The sequence below is a fragment of the Mytilus californianus genome, unplaced genomic scaffold, assembly GCF_021869535.1.
Source record: "Mytilus californianus isolate M0D057914Y unplaced genomic scaffold, xbMytCali1.0.p SCAF_6, whole genome shotgun sequence".
NCBI lineage: Eukaryota > Metazoa > Mollusca > Bivalvia > Mytilida > Mytilidae > Mytilus > Mytilus californianus.
The window spans coordinates 18,065,514-18,093,304 of record NW_026262712.1 but is presented as its reverse complement, the minus strand read 5'-3'; the positions used below and the strand labels follow the sequence as shown (position 1 = coordinate 18,093,304).

The window sequence follows — 27,791 nt, the reverse complement described above, 5'->3', positions numbered from 1 at the left end:
TAATAAATGTGGTCAAAGATCTTACAAATCTATTGCACAATACTGTGCAATTGAAGATTTCTTCTTCAAACTTTTCAAAAATTCGAAATTTGAAAATTTTTGAAAAAAAAAATATGAATCCCTTAAAATATGGTAAACAAAAAATCCCCACTACTTATTGAAACCCCCCTTGAAGCAATAACCCCAAAACTCAATCCCAGCCTTTCCTTTGTGGTATTGTACCTTGCAGTACAATTTCAGAGAGATCCATACACTTGAACACAAGTTCAAACTAGAAAAATGCTTATTTTTGGCCCCTTATACCTAAACGTTTTGGGCAATTACCCCCAAACTCAATTCCAGGTTTCCCTTTGTGATATGGAACCTTGTAGTACAATTTTAGAAAGATCCATAGACTTACACACAAGTTATTGTCATGAAACTAGAAAAATGCTTGTTTTTTGCCCCTTTTTTTGCCCCTAATTCCTAAAATTTTGAGGCAATTATCCCAAAAAACAATCCCAGCCTTCCCTTTGTGATATGGAAGTTTCTCGCTGCATTGAAGACCCATTGGTGGCCTTCGGCTGTTGTCAGCTCTATGGTCGGGTTGTTGTCTCTTTGACACATTCCCCATTTCCATTCTCAATTTTAACCTTGTGGTACAATGTCAGAGAGATCCATACACTAACACACAAGTTATGTCTGGAAGTTACAAAAATGTTTATTTTTGACCCCTAATTCCTTAACTGTTGGTATCATAAACTGTTTGTTAGTGTTGGATAATCGGTTGAAATTACCAACCGATTATCTATTACTATCGATTGACAGCAAACAACCGACTATCGGTTTTAATCGCATTATTATACCTTTATTGATGCAAACTTCAATAAGAGAACAGAAACGAAAAATTTAGCAATTTTTTCCATTTGTAAAGAGTGAGATGAAAGAAAATGAAGAGAAATCTAAATTTTCTAAAAATATTTTGTATCCGAGAATAAACAATTTTGTCAACTTTAAATGACCTAATTAACGTTAAGATCGATTGGAAATTACTCTCTTGGATAAAAGCCATAGTAAAATATTGTAACTGAAACAATTGAATAAGTAAAAATAATGTTATGATAATAATGAAAGACCAGGACACACAAATACATCGATCTGATACCAGAATAGCGATCCCCTCCCATAATCATCCGGACTTATTTTAGCTTTACCAAGCTAAGCAAGAGTTGTGTCCCTTGGTCTGTCAAACTTCCGGTTTTCGCTTGAGTCGAACTACGTGTATCTCGAAATATTTCTCTGGTCCGGCTGACTTCGAGATAACGAGAGTCGACTGTAGTTGATTATTTTTGTTACCTTGGTGTACTGTAAAATTTTAACGGTAAATTTGCTAAAGTTCAGAGACAATTAGCTGAGCAAAGTAGAAAACTAGCAAGACAAATATTAGACTATTGATAGTAAGTTTTTATTGATTGTAAATACAAGAGAATGTATGATCAAGCAAAACACAGTTTCAATGACCAAAGAACATTTCACCTAGGTGTTATATGTATAAATAAATGGTCAATAACGAAGGTTTACAGAACTATCTCACAAAATATATGAGTTTTAGAGTGTATTTAACTCATTTGAGATTGTCTAATTTTTTGTTGAAGTAGGACCATGTCATGGAGTAATAAAATGCTTCGCTGAGCGCAGCCTGATACGACCGCAGAGGTCGAATCCTGAACAGTTGGGGCAAATTTGAACAAAATATTCAAGCTTGATATTATCTGAATTTGGATTGTGATCAAATTTTTGACATAATATAGGTTTCTGACATATAATAAATGTGGTCAAAGATCTTACAAATCTATTGCACAATACTGTGCAATTGAAGATTTCTTCTTCAAACTTTTCAAAAATTCGAAATTTGAAAATTTTTGAAAAAAAAAATATGAATCCCTTAAAATATGGTAAACAAAAAATCCCCACTACTTATTGAAACCCCCCTTGAAGCAATAACCCCAAAACTCAATCCCAGCCTTTCCTTTGTGGTATTGTACCTTGCAGTACAATTTCAGAGAGATCCATACACTTGAACACAAGTTCAAACTAGAAAAATGCTTATTTTTGGCCCCTTATACCTAAACGTTTTGGGCAATTACCCCCAAACTCAATTCCAGGTTTCCCTTTGTGATATGGAACCTTGTAGTACAATTTTAGAAAGATCCATAGACTTACACACAAGTTATTGTCATGAAACTAGAAAAATGCTTGTTTTTTGCCCCTTTTTTTGCCCCTAATTCCTAAAATTTTGAGGCAATTATCCCAAAAAACAATCCCAGCCTTCCCTTTGTGATATGGAAGTTTCTCGCTGCATTGAAGACCCATTGGTGGCCTTCGGCTGTTGTCAGCTCTATGGTCGGGTTGTTGTCTCTTTGACACATTCCCCATTTCCATTCTCAATTTTAACCTTGTGGTACAATGTCAGAGAGATCCATACACTAACACACAAGTTATGTCTGGAAGTTACAAAAATGTTTATTTTTGACCCCTAATTCCTTAACTGTTGGTATCATAAACTGTTTGTTAGTGTTGGATAATCGGTTGAAATTACCAACCGATTATCTATTACTATCGATTGACAGCAAACAACCGACTATCGGTTTTAATCGCATTATTATACCTTGCCCTTTTTTAAAATGAAATCATGCATTTAGTCACATTGTACATGTCTAATGCATATATTCCATGTTTTTTGCAGAGTTTTTTATGTTCATATTTGATCTTTTGTTTCCTTTTCATATTTATTTAGCAATTAAAACAGTGAATCAATTAGAATCCAGATTCAGATTGAACATATTTTGTCTTATAATTACAATATTTATTACCAACAATGACACTAAAATTTCTAAATTTCAATGGTAATACTCACATTATAATTTCAAATAAATAGCTGTATAAAAATTTGAATGCTTCTCATTAAAAAAAAAACATATATAAAGTATTTAACTTTGAGCAATTCAAAATTAATAAAAAAATAAAACAATGCATTTGCACTGAAATAGATACATTTAACTAAGGGGATCCAATGTCTGTTAATTCGTGTAGAATCTTATTTTTCACTTTTGTGATCATTATTCTTCTGTCAGCTGTGTCATTCGTGCGTCTATACTTCTTATTGCAAGAAAGCGGAACTCTTACAGAGTTGATCCGTATCCGCTCCGTGATTTGTATATATTTTAATGGCGGACAAACCGGGAAAATTAACAAAAATAAACGATGTTTGACAAGCAAATGGAAAGGAATATGACGTTTTTGACGCAACAAATGGATGAAACATTAATAAAAGGCAATGTACACCACGTTCTAATGTAGCAAACTATTTATTTTGTCTAAAATCAGAATGATTTCATGTACGCTCTCGAGTAACAAGTACCGGAATTGAAAGAAAGTATTTCATAAAAAGTCATTTATTTTAAATAACATAAGATCAGTCTGTAGAGTCAATGCTTTTACCACGTTTATAAAGAAAGAAATTGGTTATGTCTTTGATTATAGGATGTTTGACATTGTTTTTGTCATTGACTGATATTTTTCGTTACAATTTGTTTGACTGCACATGTAAAATGCAAACCGGAAACGGACAGGAAGTTGATGTTTAAAGTCCAGAAACTATAACGACAATCGATTGAACAAAATCCCAATCGATTATCGACATCGCCAAGCCCAACCAACTGATTTCCGACTTATTCCAATTATCAGAACAACACTACTGTTTGCCCCATAACCCTTCAAATAAATCCCAACCATCTACTTGTGGTATTAAACATTGTGGTACAATTTCAGAGCAATTGAAATACTTATACACGTTATTGTCCTGAAACTAGATAAATGCTTCTTTTGGGTCCCTTTTGGGCCCCTAATTCCTAAACGGTTGGGAGCATCATCCCCAAAATCAATCCCAACCTTCCTTTTGTGGTATTGAACCTTCTTAAACAATTTCATAGAGATCCATTCACTTAAACTAAAGTAATTGTCTGGAAACCAATGTGTCTTCGGACGACGACGCAGACGACAACATCATACCATTATACGATCCCAAAAATATTTGGGATCGTATAACTAGAGGCTCTCAAGAGCCTGTGTCGCTCACCTGTATTTACTGATGCTTTGGAAATCATGTAAAACAAGGTTAAAATCATAATTAATAGTATTAGATATTAGATATTATAATGATATCTTAGATAATAACAAAAAACTGCAAAATTTTTGTAAAATTACTAACTCAGGGGCAGCAACCCAACAACGGGTCGTCAGATTCATCTGAAAATTCCAGGGCAGATAAATCGAAATCTGATAAACATTTTTGCTGTCAGATTTCCTCTAAATGCTTTAGTTTCAGAGATATAAACCAAAAACTGCATTTTACCCCTATGTTCTATTTTTAACCAAGTCGGCCATGATGGTTGGAAGGCTGGGTCATCGGACAAATTTTTTAAACTAGATATCCTTATAATGATTATGGCCAAGTATGGTTAAATTTGTTTCAGTAGTATCAGAGAAGAAGATTTTTGTAAAAGATTACAAAAATTTACGAAAAATTGTTAAAAATTGACTATTAAGGGCAATAACTCCTAAAGGGGTCGACTGACAATTTTGGTCATGTTGACTTATTTGTAGATCTTACTTTGCTGAACATTATTGCTGTTTACAGTTTATCTCTATCTATAATAATATTCAAGATAATAACCAAAAACTGCAAAATTTCCTTAAAATTACCAATTCAGGGGCAGCAACCCAACAACAGGTTGTCAGATTTGTCTGAAAATTTCAGGGCAGATATATCTTGACCTGATAATCAGTTTTACCCAATGTCAGATTTACTCTTAATGCTTTGGTTTCAGAGATATAAGCCAAAATCTACATTTTACCCCTATGTTCTATTTTTAGCCATGGTGGCCATCTTGGTTGGTTGGTGGGGTCATCAGACACATTTTTTAAACTAGATACCCTAATGATGATTGTGGCCAAGTTTGGTTAAATTTGGCCCAGTGGTTTCAGAGGAGAAGATTTTTGTAAAAAGCTAACGACGACGGACAACGACGACGACGACAACGACGGACGAGGGACGCCAAGTGATGAGAAAAGCTCACTTGGCCCTTTGGGCCAGGTGAGCTAAAAAGGTTAGACAGGAAATGTGCTCTGCACTGCTATAATTAACAGATATATTCTTCAGGAAACAATTATGATTGGGTTAAAATTTCTGGATGCCTATCACTAGGGAGGGCCATAATTATATACCTGATTCTTGCACTACATTCTCCTGATTTGTCAGTCAACAAAGTCAGCAGCTGGTCATCTGTCGCACAATAATCTATCAAGTCATCCTATAAAACACAAACAGTCATCAGTCATCTCAATTATCATAATACTTAACATATTGTTAAAACCTTACTCCTTATTCATTTCATTTCATTGATCCATTTACATCACTTTATCGGAAGCTGCAATCTTTAGGTTTCACCCTATATAAGGGTAACTGAGTAATACTTATAACATTTATGCATAAGAAGAAGTTAATCAATAAATTCCTAATGATGACCTGTACATATGAAACACAGGATTTCCATTTAATCTTTCCTCAGTTCCCCTAATGATCTCATAAAGATATGAAACACACGATTAACATTTATTCTTTCCTTAGTTCCCCTAATGAGCTCATATAGATATGAAACACATGATTTCCATTTAATCTTTCCTCAGTTCCCCGAATGATCTCATGTAGATATGAAACACATGATTTCCATTTAATCTTTCCTCAGTTCCCCGAATGATCTCATGTAGATATGAAACACATGATTACCATTTAATCTTTCCTTAGTTCCCCTAATGATCTCATATAGATATGAAACACATGATTTCCATTTAATCTTTCCTCAGTTCCCCTAATGATCTCATATAGATATGAAACACATGATAACCATTTAATCTTTCCTTAGTTCCCCGAATTTAAACATGTAGATATGAAACACATGATTTCCATTTAATCTTTCCTCAGTTCCCCTAATGATCTCATATAGATATGAAACACATGATAACCATTTAATCTTTCCTTAGTTCCCCGAATTTAAACATATAGATATGAAACACATGATTACCATTGAATCTTTCCTCAGTTCCCCGAATGAAAACATGTAGATATAAAACACATGATTTCCATTTAATCTTTCCTCAGTTCCCCGAATGAAAACATGTAGATATGAAACACATGATTACCATTTAATCTTTCCTTAGTTCCCTAAATGAAAACATGTAGATATGAAACACATGATTTCCATTTAATCTTTCCTCAGTTCCTCTTATGATCTCATGTAGATATGAAACACATGATTTCCATTTAATCTTTCCTCAGTTCCCCGAATGATCTCATATAGATATGAAACACATGATTTCCATTTAATCTTTCCTCGGTTCCCCGAATGAAAACATGTAGATATGAAACACATGATTTCCATTTAATCTTTCCTCAGTTCCCCGAATGATCTCATATAGATATGAAACACATGATTTCCATTTAATCTTTCCTCGGTTCCCCGAATGAAAACATGTAGATATGAAACACATGATTTCCATTTAATCTTTCCTCAGTTCCCCTAATGATCTCATATAGATATGAAACACATGATTTTCATTTAATCTTTCCTCAGTTCCCCTAATGATCTCATATAGATATGAAACACATGATTACCATTTAATCTTTCCTCAGTTCCCCGAATGAAAACATGTAGATATGAAACACATGATTTCCATTTAATATTTCCTCAGTTCCCCTAATGATCTCATATAGATATGAAACACATGATTACCATTTAATCTTTCCTCTGTTCCCTGAATGAAAACATGTAGATATGAAACACATGATTACCATTTAATCTTTCCTTAGTTCCCCTAATGATCTCGTGTAGATATGAAACACATGATTACTATTTAATCTTTCCTCAGTTCCCCTTATGATCACATGTAGATCCTAAACTAATCTAAGATTTTTAAATTTTTTAATTTACCTATTATGGTCCAATATCCAAAATCAAAATACATGGTTAGATTCAGCATATCAAAGAAACCCATATATTCAATTTTTGTTGAAATCAAACAAAGTTTAATTTTGGACCCCAACTTGGACCAACTTGAAAACTGGGCCCATAATCAAAAATCTAAACACATGTTTAGATTCAGCATATCAAAGAACCCCAATAATTCAATTTTTAATGAAATCAAACAAAGTTTAATTTTGGACCCTTTTGACCTCAATATGAACCAATTTGATAACGGGGCCCACAAATAAAAAATCTAAATACATGGTTAGATTCAGCATATCAAAGAACCCTATATATTCAATTTTTGTTGAAATCAAACAAAGTATAATTGGACCCCAATTTGGACCAACTTGAAAACTGGGCCAAAAATCAAAAATCTAAATACATGTTTAGATTCAGCATATCAAAAAATACCATATATTCAATTTTTGGTAAAATCAAACAAAGTTTAATTTTGGACCCTTTGGACCTTAATGTAGACCAATTTGAAAACTGGACTCAAAATTGAAAATCTAAATTCACGGTTAGATTCGGCATAACAAATAAATAAATGTGGTCAAAGATTTTACAAATCTAATGCGTCATACTGTGTAATTAAAGATTACTTCTTGAAATTTTTCAATATTTGAAATTTGAAAAAAAAAAATATTTGAAGAATAATTCTTTTTAATTTCTGAAATCTGAAATGAGAAAAAATTGACCCCCACAATTTCTTTTTATCCATCCCACCCACCCTTTTTTCCCCAAAAAATTCTTTCCCTCAAGATATGGTCATAATCTCAATTCAAATTTCCAATGGAGTTTGCAACCATAATTACCCATTTAAATTTACCATAGTGCTAACTTAATCTATTTTATAATAGAATTTAAAATATGGTGTCAAATCTTTCATATGGATTTTTTTGTAAAAAAAAAAAAAGATGCAACATTTGCAGATATTTTTACTGGTCTTCCTTTATAAATATGCATTTCTTTAAACATAATTTAAAAGCAGTGTAAGGGAAGTAACCAAAACGTTGTATTTGGATTACCTCCCTTACACTGTTTTAAATGAAAGAACCTTAGTTCACATACCCCACGTCCCCACATTGTCATTGGAGAAATAAAATAAGTGTAAGAAAAAAAAATTGTATCAGAAAAAAAAATTGAATCATAATTTCCTGTCAATATGCACATCTACATAGTATGTCCTTATTATCTACAAAGTTTCATGAAATTCTGTTGTGTGGTTTGAGAGGAGTTGCGATGACAAAAGGTTGCACTAGTATATTGGGCAAATAAGTTCAAAAGGGCGCAACTCCTGGAAAAAAAATTGAATCGTAATTTCCTGTCGATATGCACATCTACGTAGTATGTCCTTATTATCTGAAAAGGTTTCATGAAATTCTGTTGTGTGGTTTGAGAGGAGTTGCAATGACAAAAGGTTGCAGTAGTATATTGGGCAAATAAGTTCAAAGGGGCGTAACTCCTGGAAAAAGAATTGAATCGTAATTTCCTGTCGATATGCACAACTACATAGTATGTCCTCATTATCTAAAAAATCGTGAAATTCTGTTGTGTGGTTTGAGAGGAGTTGCGATGACAAGAAACAGGACTGACGGACTGACGGACAGACAGACAGACGGACGGACAGACGGACAGACGGACGGACGGGTCAAAAACATTATACCCTCTGCAACTCGTTGCGTGGGTTATAATTATCTTGCTTGTTCATTAACCATTAATTTATACATAATTTAAAAGCAGTGTAAGGGAGGTAATTCAAATGATGTATTTGATTTATCTCCCTTACACTGCTTTAAATTATGTTTTGTACTAAAGTATTTGTTAATTAACCAGGACAACCTTGTTTTTCCCCCTTTTTTTGCCTCTAATTCCTAAACGGTTTGAGCCATAACCCCCCAAAGCAAATCCTAACCATCCCTTTGTGGTATGGAAACTTGTGGTATAATTTCAGAGAGATCCATACACCGTTCCACAGTCTGGAAACTAGAAAATGCTTATTTTTGGCCCCTAATTCCTTAACTGTTGGTACCATAACCCCCAAAATCAATCCCAACCTTCCTTTTGTGGTATTGAACCTTTTGAAAATTTCAAAGAGATCCATTCACTTAAACTAAAGTTAGAGTGCGAAAACCAATGTGTCTTCGGACGACGACGACGACGCCAACGTCATACCAATATACGACCTCAAAATTTTTTTGCGGTTGTATAAAAATGCTAAAATTTCCTTAAAATTACCAATTTAGGGGCAGCAACCCAACAATGGGTTCACCGATTCATCTGAAAATTTCAGGGCAGATAGATCTTTACCTGATAAACAATTTTACCCCATATCAAATTTGCTCTAAATGCTTTGGTTTCAGAGATATAAGCCAAAATCTACATTTTACCCCTATGTTATATATTTAGCCATGGCGGCCATCTTGGTTGATTGGCCGGGTCACCGGACACATTTTTTAAACTAGATACCCAAATGATGATTGTGGCCAAGTTTGGTTTAATTTGGCCCAGTAGTTTCAGAGCAGCAGATTTTTGTAAAAGTTAACGACGACGACGACGGACACCGGACGCCAAGTGATGAGAAAAGCTCACTTGGCCCTTAGGGCCAGATGAGCTAAAAAGGACAGGGCTATTCATATCCTAGTTATTGGAACTATATCGACCTTATTATATATTTCTGATAGTTTTCCTCACCTATTCCCATATTTTCAAGCTGGAAAAAGTAATTACCTATTCCAGCGGCATGTCCTATCACCTTGTATATAGGAAGTGGCCCACCTGAGATACAGGAAACACATGATTACCATTTAATCTTACCTCATTTCCACTAATTGTTTCTATGTGATGAACATGCATTCTTCCTACATCTGGCTGTATGTGAACAAACTAAAAAAGAAAAACTTTATAAGTGCAAACCTCGTGGCTCTAATTTGAAAAGATATACAATACAGTGGTTTCAAATTAATGATAATTTTAGATAGGAGGACCCACAGGTTTGTTTACACACTTTATGACTTCACATAATCAATTAAGCTCTGACTTTGTTTAATTTCCTCATTAATTTTCTAAACTTTAATGTATTTACATGTGCCAAAAAGCATTTTTCCAGGTATAATTTTCTGAAAATAATAAATGTAGACAATGCTACCAAGATGACCAAGATGACATTTTCTATCATTTCTAACAATATTATTCTGACTTTCTATTGGGAGTCTGTAGTTTGTGATTACATAAAACAACTATCTCTTGTTGATAGATCTCAAAACATTTTTCTTAATTTAATTCTAACTCAGAATTTCTGTAATTTTAAACTGCTTTTGTGGACTTTTGTAATTGTGTATTCCAGTTCTGTTTGAATAGACAACTTTTGAGTTATGTCATTCATTGGAAAAGTTCCTTAATAACATGTGCCTTTATGGCGTCATTTACCAGATAGAGGGGATCGCCTGTATCCCTGCACTATTAAATTTCATCAAGCGTTTTCTTAATGGTTATTAAGCAAGATAAACTAGAAATAATGTTTGTTCTGTGGGTACTTAATCACAATTCCCTAATGACAGCAGTGCTGATTATCAATTATAAGAATTCAATTTCCGAAATAATTCATGCATTTTATCATCATATTTATTTTTCAACCACTCGCTGAACATGAAAACAAGGTGATGCACAAATAATGTTCACTAAACCAAAGTTTTCTAAAATAAACAGCTACGCCATGAGTGCATCATGATACGCCCGTCACATTTTCAAAGAATAAATTTCAATAACTTCTCAATGTCAGATCCGAAATTTATAAAAAACTAAAGGGAGGTTATCTTAAAGTTTATAGATATAAATCAGTCACCAAAGTTTAATGAAAACTGCTCAAAGCATTAAGGATATTGACTGAAAACTGGGATAACCCTTTTTTTTTATGAATAAAACCCAATAACTAGTAAATGTAAAATCTGAAATTTATAAAAAATCAAAAGAGAGCTTATGTCAATAAATATAAACAATTCACCAAAGTTTAAAGAAAACTGCTCAAAAGCATTTTTGAGCTATTGTCCAAAAAACTGGAAAATCGTCCTTTTTGTAATGAATAAAACCAAAAACTCAGAAACGTAAAATCTAAAATTTATAAATGTTGATGACGTACAGACGGACATATGGACAGACACACAGTATTTCCATGTCCCCCACAACGTGTTATGCTAGGGACAACAAACTGACTTATATCACCCTTGTAAATGCAAACATATAAATATCAATTACCTGATTTCCTTTGGGAAAATTCAAATATACACTAAATCTAAGGTTGCTGTCATCATTGCTGAGAACTTTCCGTATTAAATGCCCTGCACCTAGAAAAAAAGATGTATTCAAGTACAGGAAAAGAAAGAATGATTGGATCCTTTTTTAAATCCTATAATTCATAATAATCTATGAAATAATAAACATTTTAGACTTAATTAATACAATTATTTCAAAGTCAAATGCATTTGTGTCTTTTTAAATAAAGTTGTTTTAATGCAAGAAGGACTAACAGTGCATTCATGTTAATGAGTGGGTATACATTCTCGTGGATAGACAAAAAGTACATTTCATGAAATAGTAAATTCGTTGATCACTGTTGTTAAAAATACATATCAAAGTGGGAGAGCTCTAATAAAGGCAAATCCCCCTGTTCATGTTTTTGTGATTTCTATTTTTAATCCTCTTTAAAATAATAACACCAGACCATAGTGATTAAATATAGAAAAGACTATTGACAATTGATTTACACTACTTCAGTATCATAGGGAGAAGTGAGTCTTCTTTTTGAAAGTGGTAGGGAAAAGTGCTGAGAACATAAAGTGCTTGTTTCGCTTGTTTGTCCATGGCACTTTAATGGGTTTTTTTATCTTCCCATAAGTATCCTACTTATCTAAGTCTTTTTGAGTCTTAAACCTTGTGTCTAAATTTCATAGATTTCTAATTACTTATACTAAAGTTATTGTCAACCAAATGTCTTCAGACGACAAAGACAAGGACGATGACAACGTAATACCAATAACTAGAAGCTCTAAAGAGCCTGTGTCGCTCACCTTGGTCTATGTGGATATTAAACTGACACAGATAGATTCATGACAAAATTTTGTTTTGGTGATGGTAATGTGTTTGTAGATCTTACTTTACTGAACATTTTTGCTGCTTACCTCTATCTATAATGAACTTGGCCCAGTAGTTACAGTTGAAAATATTTTTGTAAAAATTTACAAAATTTATGAAAATTGTTAACTAGAGGCTCTCAAGAGCCTGTGTCGCTCACCTGTATTTACTGATGCTTTGGAAATCATGTAAAATAAGGTTAAAATCATAATTAATAGTATTAGATATTAGATATTATAATGATATCTAAGATAATAACAAAAAAACTGCAAAATTTTTGTAAAACAAGAAATGAATGTAACAGGATGCTGTTACGAAGTCTCCCAAACGAAGCTCCCATAATTCGTAATTCCCAGGGTCGCCTGACATTGGGCAACTTCCAGTGAAAATTGGTTTGGTCCAGTAAAGTTATATGCATTAGTGATGCCTGGGGACTAATCTTGTATATCATTCAAATCATCTTGGCATGACAAACCAGAATATATATGGTTTAGGGGTGGGGATCTCGACCATTTACAAGATACTAGAACATTGGGGGTGGGGAGGAACCCCTGGGGACTGGCCCTATACGTCATTCAAATGTTCATTACATGACGAACAGGAATATATATGGTTTAGGGGTTAGGATCTCAACCATTTACAAGATATTAGAACATTGGGGGTGGGGGACCCCTGGGGACTGACCGTATATGTCATTCAAATGTTCGAGACATGACAAATAGGAATATATGGTTTAGGGGTGGGGATCTCAACCATTTACAAGATATTAGAACTTTCTCAAATGGCAGGGGGCGGGGGTGACCCCTGGGGACTAACCCTGTATTTCATTTGATGTGCTTTATCATGACAAACCAGAATATATATGGTTTAGGGGTGGGGATCTCGACCATTTACAAGATATTAGAACTTTCTCAAATGGCAGGGGGTCGGGATGACCCCTGGGGACTAACCCTGTATATCATTCAAACCATCTTAGCATGACAAACTAGAATATATATGGTTTAGGGGTGGGGATCTTGACCACTTAGAAGATATTAGAACTTTCTTAAATGGCAGGGGGTGGGGGTGAACCCTGGGGACTAACCCTGTATTTCATTTGAAGTGCTTTATCATGACAAACCAGAATATATATGGTTTAGGGGTGGGGATCTCGACCATTTACGAGATATTAGAACTTTCTCAAATGGCAGGGGGTCGGGATGACCCCTGGGGACTAACCCTGTTTATCATTCAAACCATTTTAGCATGACAAACCAGAATATATATGGTTTAGGGGTGGGGATCTTGACCACTTACAAGGTATTAGAACTTTCTTAAATGGCAGGGGGTGGGGGAGACCCCTGGGGACTAACCCTGTATTTCATTTAATGGGCTTTATCATTTAGAACATTTTCAATTAAAAAGATTGTGTCTATCACAAACGGTTTTCAATTTATAATCATTTGAAAATTTAAAAAAATAAAATCCCATAGGGTTCTATAGTAAAACCCTCTTTTCTTTTTGCCCTTCAAAGTACCCCTTTATAAACCCCATTGCACAAACAAAACCCTGATTGCACCACTAGACATGTTAGTCTTACATATTGTGAAACCCTAAGTTAATCTGACAAGCGGTTTTGGAGAACGGGTGCGGACAAGTTCAAATTTAAAAGCGGCGGAAGAAGAAGAAGAAGAAGAAGAATAATAATAATAATAATAATAATAACAAGAAATGATTGTAACAGGATGCTGTTACGAAGTCTCCCAAACGAAGCTCCCATAATTCGTAATTCCCAGGGTCGCCTGACATTGGGCAAAGTCCAGTGAAAATTGGTTTGGTCCAGTAAAGTTATTTGCATTAGTGATGCCTAAGGACTAACCCTGTATATCATTCATATCATCTTGGCATGACAAACCAGAATATATATGGTTTAGGGGTGGGGATCTCGACCATTTACAAGATATTAGAACTTTCTCAAATGGCAGGGGGTTGGGATAACCCCTGGGGACTAACCCTGTATATCATTCAAACCATCTTAGCATGACAAACCAGAATATATATGGTTTAGGGGTGGGGATCTTGACCACTTACAAGATATTAGAACTTTCTTTAATGGCATGGGGTGGGGGTGACCCCTGGGGACTAACCCTGTATTTCATTTCATGTGCTTAATCATGACAAACCAGAATATATATGGTTTAAGAGTGGGGATCTCGACCATTTACAAGATATTAGAACTTTCTCAAATGGCAGGGGGTCGGGATGACCCCTGGGGACTAATCTGTATATCATTCAAACCATCTTCGCATGACAAACCAGAATATATATGGTTTAGGGGTGGGGATCTTGACCACTTACAAGATATTAGAACTTTCTTAAATGGCATGGGGTGGGGGTGACCCCTGGGGACTAACCCTGTATTTCATTTCATGTGCTTTATCATGACAAACCAGAATATATATGGTTTAGGGGTGGGGATCTCAACCATTTACAAGATATTAGAACTTTCTCAAATGGCAGGGGGTCGGGATGACCCCTGGGGTCTAACCCTGTATATCATTCAAACCATCTTAGCATGACAAACCAGAATATATATGGTTTAGGGGTGGGGATCTCGACCATTTACAAGATATTAGAACTTTCTCAAATGGCAGGGGGTCAGGATGACCCCTGGGGACTAACCCTGTATATCATTCAAACCATCTTAGCATGACAAACCATAATATATATGGTTTAGGGGTGGGGATCTTGACCACTTACAAGGTATTAGAACTTTCTTAAATGGCAGGGGGTGGGGATGACCCCTGGGGACTAACCCTGTATTTCATTTAATGGGTTTTGTCATTTAGAACATTTTCAATTAAAAAGATTGTGTCTATCACAAACGGTTTTCAATTTATAATCATTTGAAAATTTTAAAAAATAAAATCCCATAGGGTTCTATAGTAAAACCCTCTTTTCTTTTTGCCCCTCAAAGTACCCCTTTATAAACCCCATTGCACAAACAAAACCCTGATTGCACCACTAGACATGTTAGTCTAACATATTGTGAAACCCTAAGTTAATCTGACAAGTGGTTTTGGAGAACGGGTGCGGACAAGTTCAGATTTAAAAGCGGCGGAAGAGGAAGAGGAAGAGGAAGAAGAATAATAATAATAATAAGAACTGAGCAAAAACAATAAGTCTTCCCAAACTTCGTTTGGGAGACTTAATAAGAACTGAGCAAAAACAATAAGTCTTCCCAAACTTCGTTTGGGAGACTTAATAAGAACTGAGCAAAACCAATAAGTCTTCCCAAACTTTGTTTGGGAGACTTAATTACTAACTCAGGGGCAGCAACCCAACAACGGGTTGTCTGATTCGTCTGAAAATTTCAGGACAGATAAATCTAACTCTGATGAACATTTTTGCCACCTGTCAGATTTGCTCTAATGCTTTAGTTTCAGAGATATAAACCAAAAACTGTATTTACCCCTATGTTCTATTTTTAACCAAGTCGGCCATGATGGTTGGAAGGGGGGTCATCGGACAAATTTTTTTAACTAGATACCCTAATAATGATTATGGCCAAGTATGGTTAAATTTGTCTCAGTAGTTTCAGAGAAGAAGATTTTTGTAAAAGATTACAAAAATTTACAAAAAATTGTTAAAAATTGACTATTAAGGGCAATAACTCCTAAAGGGGTCGACTGACAATTTTGGTCATGACAACTTATTTGTAGATCTTACTTTGCTGAACATTATTGCTGTTTACAGCTTATCTCTATCTATAATAATACTCAAGATAATAACCAAAAACTGCAAAATTTCCTTAAAATTACCAATTCAGGGGCAGCAACCCAACAACAGGTTGTCAGATTTGTCTGAAAATTTCAGGGCAGATAGATCTTGACCTGATAATCAGTTTTACCCAATGTCAGATTTACTCTAAATGCTTTGGTTTCAGAGATATAAGCCAAAATCTACATTTTACCCCTATGTTCTATTTTTAGCCATGGCGGCCATCTTGGTTGGTTGGCAGGGTCATCGGACACATTTTTTAAACTAAATACCCTAATGATGATTGTGGCCAAGTTTGGTTAAATTTGGCCCAGTGGTTTCAGAGGAGAAGATTTTTGTAAAAAGCTAACGACGACGGACAACGACGACGACGACAGATGACGGACGACGGACGCCAAATGATGAGAAAAGCTCACTTGGCCCTTCAAAGGGCAATAACTCCTCAAGGGGTCAATTGACCATTTTGGTCATGTTGACTTATTTTTAGGTCTTACTTTGCTGTACATTATTGCTGTTTACAGTTTATCTCTATCTATAATTATATTCAAGATAATAACCAAAAGCTGCAAAATTTTCTTAAAATTACCAATTCAGGGGCAGCAACCCAACAACTGGTTGCCTGAATGGTCTGAAAATTTCAGGGCAGATAGATCTTGACCTAATGAACATTTTTACCCCATCAGATTTGCTCTTGATGATTTGGTTTCAGAGATATAAGCCAAAATCTACATTTTACCCCTATGTTCTATTTTTAGCCATGGCGGCCATCTTGGTTGATTATCCGGGACACCGGACACATTTTTTAAACTAGATACCCTAATGATGATTGTGGCCAAGTTTGGACGGACAATGGTGGACGACGGACGCCAAGTGATGAGAAAAGCTCACTTGGCCCTTCGGACCAGGTGAGCTAAAATGGTAAAAATATAAAATGAATAAGGTAAATCAATCATTGTTAAAAAAAATTGTATGATTTCATCTTTTATCAACATTGCTCCTCATATTTCACAGATCCATAGATTTTGTAAATCATGCATATTAAATATTCTTTTATATCTTTCAGAGTTAAAGTTAAATGTTAATTTCAGCCAATGGTTTGTAACACAAATATCAAAATTGATAAAATTTAAGCTTAGCATATCCAGTTGGCGAATTTTAGTCAAGTTGTGCAAATAAATTAGATTTGTTTTTCTGCAGAAAGAAATTATGCAAATGACTCAATTATTAAATTTTCTGAATACTTAGATTAAGTGATATGTGATTTAAATAAGCGAGTTGACTGTTCTATGTAATAACTTACATGTTGTTGGGTGAGTCTGGGCCTTTTCTGGACATAAATCCAACATATTAAAAACAAAAACACATTCAAGTGTCTGAAATAAAATAAGATGAATAAATAAAACTCTGTGTACATGTATATGATATAACTCAATTTAATAATAGTCAAACCTGTATTATGCAGTCACTCATGGGAAGTATCAAAAGAGACCACTCAAGAGAGGTGACCTTTCAAATGAGGTTCTGTTAAAAATATTGTATTCTATCATCTCACATGGAAACTACATACCCTAATGATGATTGTGGACAAGTTTGGTTAAATTTGCCTCAGTAGTTTCAGAGAAGATTTTTGTAAAAGATTAAAAAAAAATTGACTATAAAGGGCAATAACTCCTTAAGGGGTCAATTGACCATTTTGGTCATGTTGACTTATTTGTAGATCTTACTTTGCTGAACATTATTGCTGAATACAGTTTATCTCTATCTATTATAATATTCAAGATAATAACCAAAAACGGCAAAATTTCCTTAAAATTACCAATTCAGGGGTAGCAACCCAACAATGGGTTGTCCGATTAGTCTAAAAATTTCAGGGCAGATAGACCTTGACCTGACAAACAACTTTACCCCATGTCAGATTTGCTCTTAATGCTTTGGTTTCAGAGTTGTAATTCAATAAAATGCTCCGCTGGGCGCAGCTTGATACGACTGCAGAGATCGAACCCTGAACAGTTGGGGCAAGTATGGACACAACATTAAAGCTTGATACAGCACTGAATTTAGATTGTGATTAAATATTTGACACAGCATAGGTTTCTGACACAGAATGAATGTGGTCTAAGAACTTAAAAAATTTTAATTTACCTATTCAAACCATATCATTATTATTTGCTTTTATATATAAATCAGAAATAACCAATTTAAAATGGAAAATTTTAAAGAAAAAAAAAGGAAACCCCCCCCAAATTTTTTGAACCCCCTTATAATTCATCACCCCCAAACTCAATCCCAGCCTTCCCTTTGTGGTATGGTACCTTGCAGTACAATTTTAGAGAGATCCATACACTTGAACACAAGTTATTTGTAAACTAGAAAAATGCTTGTTATTTGGCCCCTTTTTGGCCCCAAATTCCTAAACATTTAGGGCAATTACCCCCAAACTCAAACCCAGGTTTCCCTTTGTGATATGGAACATTGTAGTACAATTTCAGAAAGATCCATAGACTTACACACAAGTTATTGTCATGAAACTAGAAAAATGCTTGTTTTTTGCCCCTTTTTTGGCCCCTTATTCCTAAAATTTTGAGGCAATTATCCCAAAAATCAATCCCAGCCTTCCCTTTGTGATATGGAAGTTTCTCACTGCATTGAAGACCCATTGGTGGCCTTCGGCTGTTGTCAGCTCTATGGTCGGGTTGTTGTTTCTTTGACACATTCCCCATTTCCATTCTCAATTTTAACCTTGTGGTACAATGTCAGAGAGATCCATACACTAACACACAAGTTATGTCTGGAAGTTACAAAAATGCTTATTTTTGACCCCTTTTTGGCCCCTAATTCCTTAACTGTTGGTACCATAACCCCCAAAATCAATCCCAACCTTCCTTTTGTGGTATTGAACCTTATGGTAAAATTTCATAGAGATCTATTCACTTAAACTAAAGTTAGAGTGAGAAAACCAATGTGTCTTTGGACAACGACAACAACGCCAACGTCATACCAATATACGACTGCAAAATTTTTTTGTGGTCGTATAAAAACTGCCTTTTACCCCTATGTTCTTTTTTTAGCAATGTCGGCCATCTTGGTTGGTGGGCAGGGTCATCGGACACATTTTTTAAACTAGATACTCTAATAATGATTGTGGCCAAGTATGGTTAAATTTGGCCCAGTAGTTTCAGAGGAGAAGATTTTTGTAAAAGTTAACGAGGGACGAGGGACGACGGATGCCAAGTGATGAGAAAAGCTCACTTAGCCCTTTCGGGCCAGGTGAGCTAAAAATGTGTTTAATCCAATAATGTTTCATAATAAAACAAATAAATAATGGAAGCAAAAAATTCATAAGACAAGAAAATGTGTAGACCTACAGATGGACTGAGGTAAATCAGTATACTTTTGGATAAGAGGTATAAATACAATAAATTGTCAACCGTAAGAAGAGAGCTACAAGAAACAATGGAATCCTTAAAACATAACCAAACTACTGGAACATGACAATCAGGTCATGGGTAGGTAACTATAAATGGTGACAAGTTCTCATCATGGAACATGACAATCAGGTCAAGGGTTGGTAACTATAAATGATGACAAGGACTTATCATGGAACATGACAATCAGGTCAAGGGTAGGTAACTATAAATGGTGACAAGGACTTATCATGGAACATGACAATCAGGTCAAGGGTAGGTAACTATAAATGGTGACAAGTTCTCATCATGGAAAATGACAATCAGGTCAAGGGTAGGTAACTATAAATGGTGACAAGCTCTTATCAGGGAACATGACAATCAGGTCAAGGATTGGTAACTATAAATGGTGGCGAGGACTTATCATGGAACATGACAATCAGGTCAAGAGTTGGTAACTATAAATGGTGACAAGGACTTATCATGCAAAATGACAATCAGGTCAAGGGTAGGTAACTATAAATGGTGGCGAGGACTTATCATTGAACATGACAATCAGGTCAAGGGTTGGTAACTATAAATGGTGACAAGGACTTATCATGGATTGATTGATTGATTTTTGGTGTTTTAATGCCACTTTTGGGCTATTTCATGGCGGCCAGTTTTTATTGGTGGAGGAAGCTGGAGCGCCCGGAGAAAACCACCGACCTATCATGGAATATGACAATCAGGTCATGGGTAGGTAACTATAAATGGTGACAAGGTCTCATAATGGAAAATGACAATCAGGTCAAGGGTAGGTAACTATAAATGGTGACAAGCTCTTATCAGGGAACATGACAATCAGGTCAAGGATTGGTAACTATAAATGGTGGCGAGGACTTATCATGGAACATGACAATCAGGTCAAGAGTTGGTAACTATAAATGGTGACAAGGACTTATCATGCAAAATGACAATCAGGTCAAGGGTAGGTAACTATAAATGGTGGCGAGGACTTATCATGGAACATGACAATCAGGTCAAGGGTTGGTAACTATAAATGGTGACAAGGACTTATCATGGATTGATTGATTGATTTTTGGTGTTTTAATGCCACTTTTGGGCTATTTCATGGCGGCCAGTTTTTATTGGTGGAGGAAGCTGGAGCGCCCGGAGAAAACCACCGACCTATCATGGAATATGACAATCAGGTCAAGGGTAGGTAACTATAAATGGTGACAAGGTCTCATAATGGAAAATGACAATCAGGTCAAGGGTAGGTAACTATAAATGGTGACAAGCTCTTATCAGGGAACATGACAATCAGGTCAAGGATTGGTAACTTTAAATGGTGACAAGGTCTCATAAGGCCAAGTAAATTTAATTAGTAGATTTTCATCCAAATTTTTGAAAAAAATGGGGCGGGTGGGAGGATTTTATTTTTTATTTTTTATTAGATATGAAACGCTCTTGTGACGTGTTCTTCATATATGCAAGTGTAATAATAAGGTTCTATCATGTATATACATGTATAACGAATCAAACATAAAAAGAAATGCAAAAACCAAAATTTGAAACAGGAAGTTATTAATGAAACGAAATTATCGACAGTTACCGGTAACGAAAATGAACAAAATCCGGAAATCGTAAATTTTTCAAAATAAAAAAAATTGGGGCGGAACGATTTCAGAGGGGCGGGCGGGGATGAAAATCTATCAATTAATTTTAATTGGCCTAATGGAAAATGACAATCAGGTCAAGGGTAGGTAACTATAAATGGTGACAAGGACTTATCATGGAACATGACAATCAGGTCAAGAGTTGGTAACTATAAATGGTGACAAGGACTTATCATGCAAAATGACAATCAGGTCAAGGGTAGGTAACTATAAATGGTGGCGAGGACTTATCATGGAACATGACAATCAGGTCAAGAGTTGGTAACTATAAATGGTGACAAGGACTTATCATGCAAAATGACAATCAGGTCAAGGGTAGGTAACTATAAATGGTGGCGAGGACTTATCATTGAACATGACAATCAGGTCAAGGGTTGGTAACTATAAATGGTGACAAGGACTTATCATGGATTGATTGATTGATTTTTGGTGTTTTAATGCCACTTTTGGGCTATTTCATGGCGGCCAGTTTTTATTGGTGGAGGAAGCTGGAGCGCCCGGAGAAAACCACCGACCTATCATGGAATATGACAATCAGGTCAATGGTAGGTAACTATAAATGGTGACAAGGACTTATCATGGAACGTGACAATCAGGTCAAGGGTAGGTAACTATAAATGTTGAAGAGGTCTCATCATGGAACATGACAATAAGGTCAAGGGTAGGGACGAGGTCTCATCATGAAACATGACAATCAGGTCAAAGGTAGTTAACTATAAATGGTGACAAGGACTTATCATGGAACATGACAATCAGGTCAAGGGTAGGTAACTATAAATGGTGACAAGGACTTATCATGGAAAATGACAATCAGGCCAAGGGTAGGTAACTATAAATGGTGACAAGATCTCATCATGGAAAATGACAATCAGGTCAAGGGTAGGTAACTATAAATGGTGACAAGGACTTATCATGGAACATGACAATAAGGTCAAGGGTAGGGATGAGGTCTCATCATGGAACATGACAATCAGGTCAAGGGTAGGTAACTATAAATGGTGACAAGGACTTATCATGGAAAATGACAATCAGGTCAAGGGTAGGTAACTATAAATGGTGACAAGGACTTATCATGGAACATGACAATCAGGTCAAGGGTAGGTAACTATAAATGGTGGCGAAGTCTCATCATAGAACATGACAATTAGGTCAAGGGTAGGTAACAATAAATGGTGACAAGGACTTATCATGGAAAATGACAATCAGGTCAAGGGTAGGTTACTATAAATGGTGACAAGATCTCTACATGGAAAATGACAATCAGGTCAAGGGTAGGTAACTATAAATGGTGACAAGGACTTATCATGGAAAATGACAATCAGGTCAAGGGTAGGTAACTATAAATGGTGGCGAGGACTCATCATGGAACATGACAATAAGGTCAAGGGTAGGGATGAGGTCTCATCATGGAACATGACAATCAGGTCAAGGGTAGGTAACTATAAATGGTGACAAGGACTTATCATGGAAAATGACAATCAGGTCAAGGATAGGTAACTATAAATGGTGACAAGGACTTATCATGGAAAATGACAATCAGGTCAAGGGTAGGTAACTATAAATGGTGACAAGGACTTATCATTGAACATGACAATCAGGTCAAGGGTAGGTAACTATAAATGGTGACAAGGACTTATCATGGAAAATGACAATCAGGTCAAGGGTAGGTAACTATAAATGGTGGCGAGGTCTCATCATAGAACATGACAATTAGGTCAAGGGTAGGTAACAATAAATGGTGACAAGGACTTATCATGGAAAATGACAATCAGGTCAAGGGTAGGTAACTATAAATGGTGGCGAGGTCTCATCATGGAACATGACAATTAGGTCAAGGGTAGGTAACTATAAATGGTGACAAGGACTTATCATGGAACATGACAATCAGGTCAAGGGTAGGTAACTATAAATGGTGGCGAGGTCTCATCATAGAACATGACAATTAGGTCAAGGGTAGGTAACAATAAATGGTGACAAGGACTTATCATGGAAAATGACAATCAGGTCAAGGGTAGGTAACTATAAATGGTGGCGAGGTCTCATCATGGAACATGACAATTAGGTCAAGGGTAGGTAACTATAAATGGTGACAAGGACTTATCATGGAACATGACAATCAGGTCAAGGGTTGGTAACTATAAATAGTGACAAGGACTTATCATGGAACATGACAATCAGGTCAAGGGTAGGTAACTATAAATGGTGGCGAGGTCTCATCATAGAACATGACAATTAGGTCAAGGGTAGGTAACAATAAATGGTGACAAGGACTTATCATGGAAAATGACAATCAGGTCAAGGGTAGGTAACTATAAATGGTGGAGAGGTCTCATCATGGAACATGACAATTAGGTCAAGGGTAGGTAACTAGAAATGGTGACAAGGACTTATCATGGAACATGACAATCAGGTCAAGGGTTAGTAACTATAAATGGTGACAAGGACTTATCACAAGCTAGGTATTTGTAAATTATTATAGCCATGATTAAAAAAAATAGCAAGCCTAAATCTAAACTATTGGACTTTCTTTGCAAAAGGGCAGTAACTCTGCATTAAAGTTAAGTGAGTAATTTCAACATACATTTGCTGACCATATCCTAAGTTTATAGTCTCTACACACTGTAAATATATAGGGATCTCCTTTGAATGGCTGTACAACGATACTGGTCGGCGATTCAGATACATCTTGGTTACTTCTAAAATTAGACAATTATGTTATGTTACAGAATTGAGAATGAAAACAGGGAAAGCTAATGACAATAGAGTTGAGCAATGTTCAACCCAGGATTTTGCTGAAATAAATGGCATAAAAGGTTCAAGTTTTAATGAAGTTAAATATGCAAAATATTACTGTCAATCTTGACTTGGTAATCCAATTTTTCATCATCATAGAACAAATTCAAATCATGTCCATAATATACTACATGAAATCTCCAAATCATGTTAAGTATTTGTATTTATAAAAGTTAAAACCATCGTTTAAATTATACCCTTGCTGATCTGTTATATGTAATAAATAAATGGAGAATGTGTCCCCATGGGCACAGATGATGCCCCCTCTTGCATACAAAATTATTAAGAGACATAACTCAAGAACGATGAAAGTGACGCAGCCCAAATTTGTACTTGATCTGAGTTTTGTGGTCATAAGTATTGTGTATAGGTCTCATAATGTTTGGTTGGGACAAACTTAAGTTACATAACGGATACTAAATATTTTGCAATTTTTCCATTTATAAAGGGGCATAACTCGATAATGATTAATGTAACGCCATCAAAATTTAACTTGATCTGTATTTTGTAGTAATAAGCATTGTGTATAAGTTTCATAACATTTGGTTGAGGCAAACTCAAGTAAGAGAACAGAAACAAAAATAATTTGCCATTTTTCCATTCAAAAAGGGGCATAACTCTAGAACGGTTAAAGTGACGCTACCAAAATTCAAACTTGATCTGCATTTTGTGATAATAAGCATTGTGTATAAGTTTCATAACATTTAGAGCGTGGTTGAAAGTATGTAAAACTGTTGTAGGATGAATTTGTGTTAAAAGATTTTATGACTGAAGAATTTCAGGAAAGATATCAAAAGTCATAGGTACTTGGGGACAGGACAATATTTTTTTTTACCCCCAGGACTTTTTACAAAGTCAGTTATTTTTTGTTTTCTGATAATTTCATCTTTTTCACGTTTTTCTGTATGCTATTTGCTATCAATGAATTCTAAGTTTACTATCCATGGTACCATAGGATAGAGGCATGATGAATAATTTCTTGTGGAAGGAAGAGAAGCGACACCAAGGGTCTGGAAACGGTCATATTTGCCAGTCATGTCCTAAGATGAAACTATTTGTCCTAAATGAGTAATTGGGATTTAGGACAAATTTTATTTTTTTACAGAAGTAATTTCGGTCATTTCATTGACTCAATGTTTGAAATCGGATTTCTTAATCGCCATTTTGCACTTGTGATCACTTGTTTTTGTTTATAATCCCTTTCCTGTAATAAAACTGCCACTACAGTAGTTTGATAATCCTGAGGGCCCTTCTTATATCTATATCAATGCCTCCGGGAAACATTGGCTAATGATCGCTAATGACTTTTTACCTGTGGTTTTAATTCACACCTGACAGTGATCACAACTTGAACTGACACAAGCTCAGAATAATATCTTTAAAACATTAAAGTTCCCTGACAAGTGCATTCATTATTTATTTACTTTTCATCAAAGACAGTCATCAATTCTGATTTAAAAATTAAATCTAAATTTACGTAGAAAATAGTATTTTTTCATGAGTAACACATGTGCTTTATTTATTATGTAATACGCATGCGTGAAATTGTCTTCAGCAAATTTAATATTTAATCGTAAAATGCAAATTGATTTCATGCTAAATTAAACGAGTGCAACTATTATCTGTTATATTCAAACACTTTTAAAGGTGATAAATAAAAAAAGCCGGTGATTTCCTGTCAATTTGATAAACAAAACAAATCCCGGAAATGAATCCGGAATTATTCGTACTTTAAAATATCGCAAACTTCCGGTTTTAACTTTTGTCAAATCGAAAGAAACGTAAGCAATGGTCTGAGAAATTAACCATTTTGAGTAATTAAAATCATTTCAATTTTAGACTGTTGCCTTCCCTAAACTGTCCTTCATGGTAATGGTAAGACATTTACTTAGTAAATGCGATGAAACAGCAATACAAGTTCGTCATGTTCGTTGATCCTATTTCTATGAATATAGTCAAGTTGATATCGACAATTTGAAAAGGGGCACCAACTTTTCAAAAATCTCAAAATGACCGAAATTGTCTGGAAAAATTTTCGGATCCTTGAGCGACACACAAAATGAGGTCTTCTCATTTAATAGTATAGATAAATAGAAGTAAAGATTGTATTAAATCATCTATTACATTCAATGACTCTACCATCCATAGCCGAATAACTCCATATTCTGATAATACTGAACCGCCTATTATATTGTATTGTTACAAAAAAAACCAGCAGAAGTTAGATTTTCAATAATACTTCAGTATCATCAGATTCAATATAGAAAATAAATGCTTCTTCCACTTGAAACTGTATATAGCTATGAATCATCTAGTTTTAGATATGTTCCCTATGGTTATCATGTCATAACAGGAGACCTTAACATTGTTGGAGACAGTGAGGTCAAAACTTTTCTTAATGAAGGGACATAAATATCGTCCTCTTCTGTTTAAATACTGTATTTATATTGTGTCATAGATTAAACTTATTTGTTCAGTGTATGTTTATTTGTGTTTGTTTAAATGTCTTTTTGATTCAGTTAATTCATTTCAATTGACAAATTATAATAATTTAATTTTGGATGTAATGCGTCTTCTGATTGACCGACAGTGTTTTGTCTATGAGCTCATAGACATAATTTCTATATGTGACCGTGACGTCATCAACGTTGTCACATGATTTACACCAGTTTAACATGGAATTTAAATTATAAGGAATGACTGCAATATTCTTTCTGTCTATTCAAAATAACATAAAAAATATTGTGCACACTTTAAATAAACCGCTAAGCTGTTTTTCATTTCTTCATAGACAGAAAAATATTAGTCATTCCTTAAGTAAAAACAATGTAGGTCTTTTTATGCTGTAATGTTACACGACTGTCTCAGGTTAATGCCTGTTAAAAAATTTAAACCGGTTGCATTTTAAGGCTGAATAAAAACTAATTTTTGGACATATGGAAGGACAGATGGACATGCACACAAACTAGGGTAAAACTTAATGCCCCCTCTGCTGTATTTGGGACATGAATATTTCTATTTTAATGCAGTGAATTAACCCAGAAAATGAGGCCAAGGAAAACGGACATAGATTATGCTACACTGAAATTCAGACCAAATAAGATATGGATTATCTGGTTTTTCTTAATTTCTTTCTTTATATGTAAAGCTCTACAGAATAGTTTATAACATTGCTACTGCTGCATTTTAAGCTCTAATTTCTATGATAATGCAAGACAAAAATTAGATGTTTGCAATATAATTTTGTAGTAAAGTTTGCTATGAAAATATCAAATTCCTTTCCAAATTTGTTAAAAAAAGAATGTGTTCATAGTACAAGGATGCCCCACTGGCACTATTTTCTATGTTCCTTGGACCGTGAAATTGGGGTCAAAAATCTTATATGGCATTTAGATTAGAATGATCATATCATACGGAACATGTGTATTAAGTTTAAAGTTGATTGGACTTCAACTTCATCAAAAACTACCTTGACCAAAAACTTTAACCTGAAACTCGCACTATCATTTTCTATGTTTCTAGGTAAACAATTTAGTCAGTTTTGTCATCTTTAGCGCATTTTTATCCAACTATGATTTTTGCTGTGTTGAAGCCAGTACTGATGTTGTTTCCATCCTCATTCAATGATCTTTGGTGGATAGTTGTCTCATTGGCAATCATATTTCATCTATATTTTATATAGACTATGGAAGTGTCATGTTTGAACCGTGTGGGTCTTTACCTCATAATACCACTCCATAACTTTTTCATCATAGATGACTGTGCTAACTCAAACTGCTGGACAACACCTACAAAATATAATAACATCCTGTCAACCTCCCTCTCTTTTAACAATAATATCACTTTGCACTGAACACAACTAAAATTGAGTCATAAAGAATCCCTTCTTCAGCTCTCAAAGGCAGTATATATATACAATATTTGTAGTGTAGGCATTTTAAAATTTATTTGTACAAGAATATGAGAACATCATTCTCAGT

General features: G+C 34.9%; 1 protein-coding gene across 2 annotated transcripts in view; it reads right to left on the bottom strand.

The window, feature by feature from the left end:
* LOC127705750 (nuclear pore complex protein Nup160-like) overlaps positions 1-27,791 on the bottom strand; it is a 240,824-nt gene that overhangs the window by 167,197 nt on the left and 45,836 nt on the right. For both annotated transcript variants that reach the window (XM_052210099.1, XM_052210098.1), the window contains exons 5-10: positions 27,533-27,599; positions 23,600-23,714; positions 17,254-17,326; positions 11,319-11,407; positions 9,882-9,950; positions 5,266-5,351 (exon numbers count right to left, since the gene is read on the bottom strand). In XM_052210099.1, the coding sequence (XP_052066059.1) occupies positions 5,266-5,351; positions 9,882-9,950; positions 11,319-11,407; positions 17,254-17,326; positions 23,600-23,714; positions 27,533-27,599 (499 nt within the window). The remainder of the gene's footprint in view (positions 1-5,265; positions 5,352-9,881; positions 9,951-11,318; positions 11,408-17,253; positions 17,327-23,599; positions 23,715-27,532; positions 27,600-27,791) is intronic.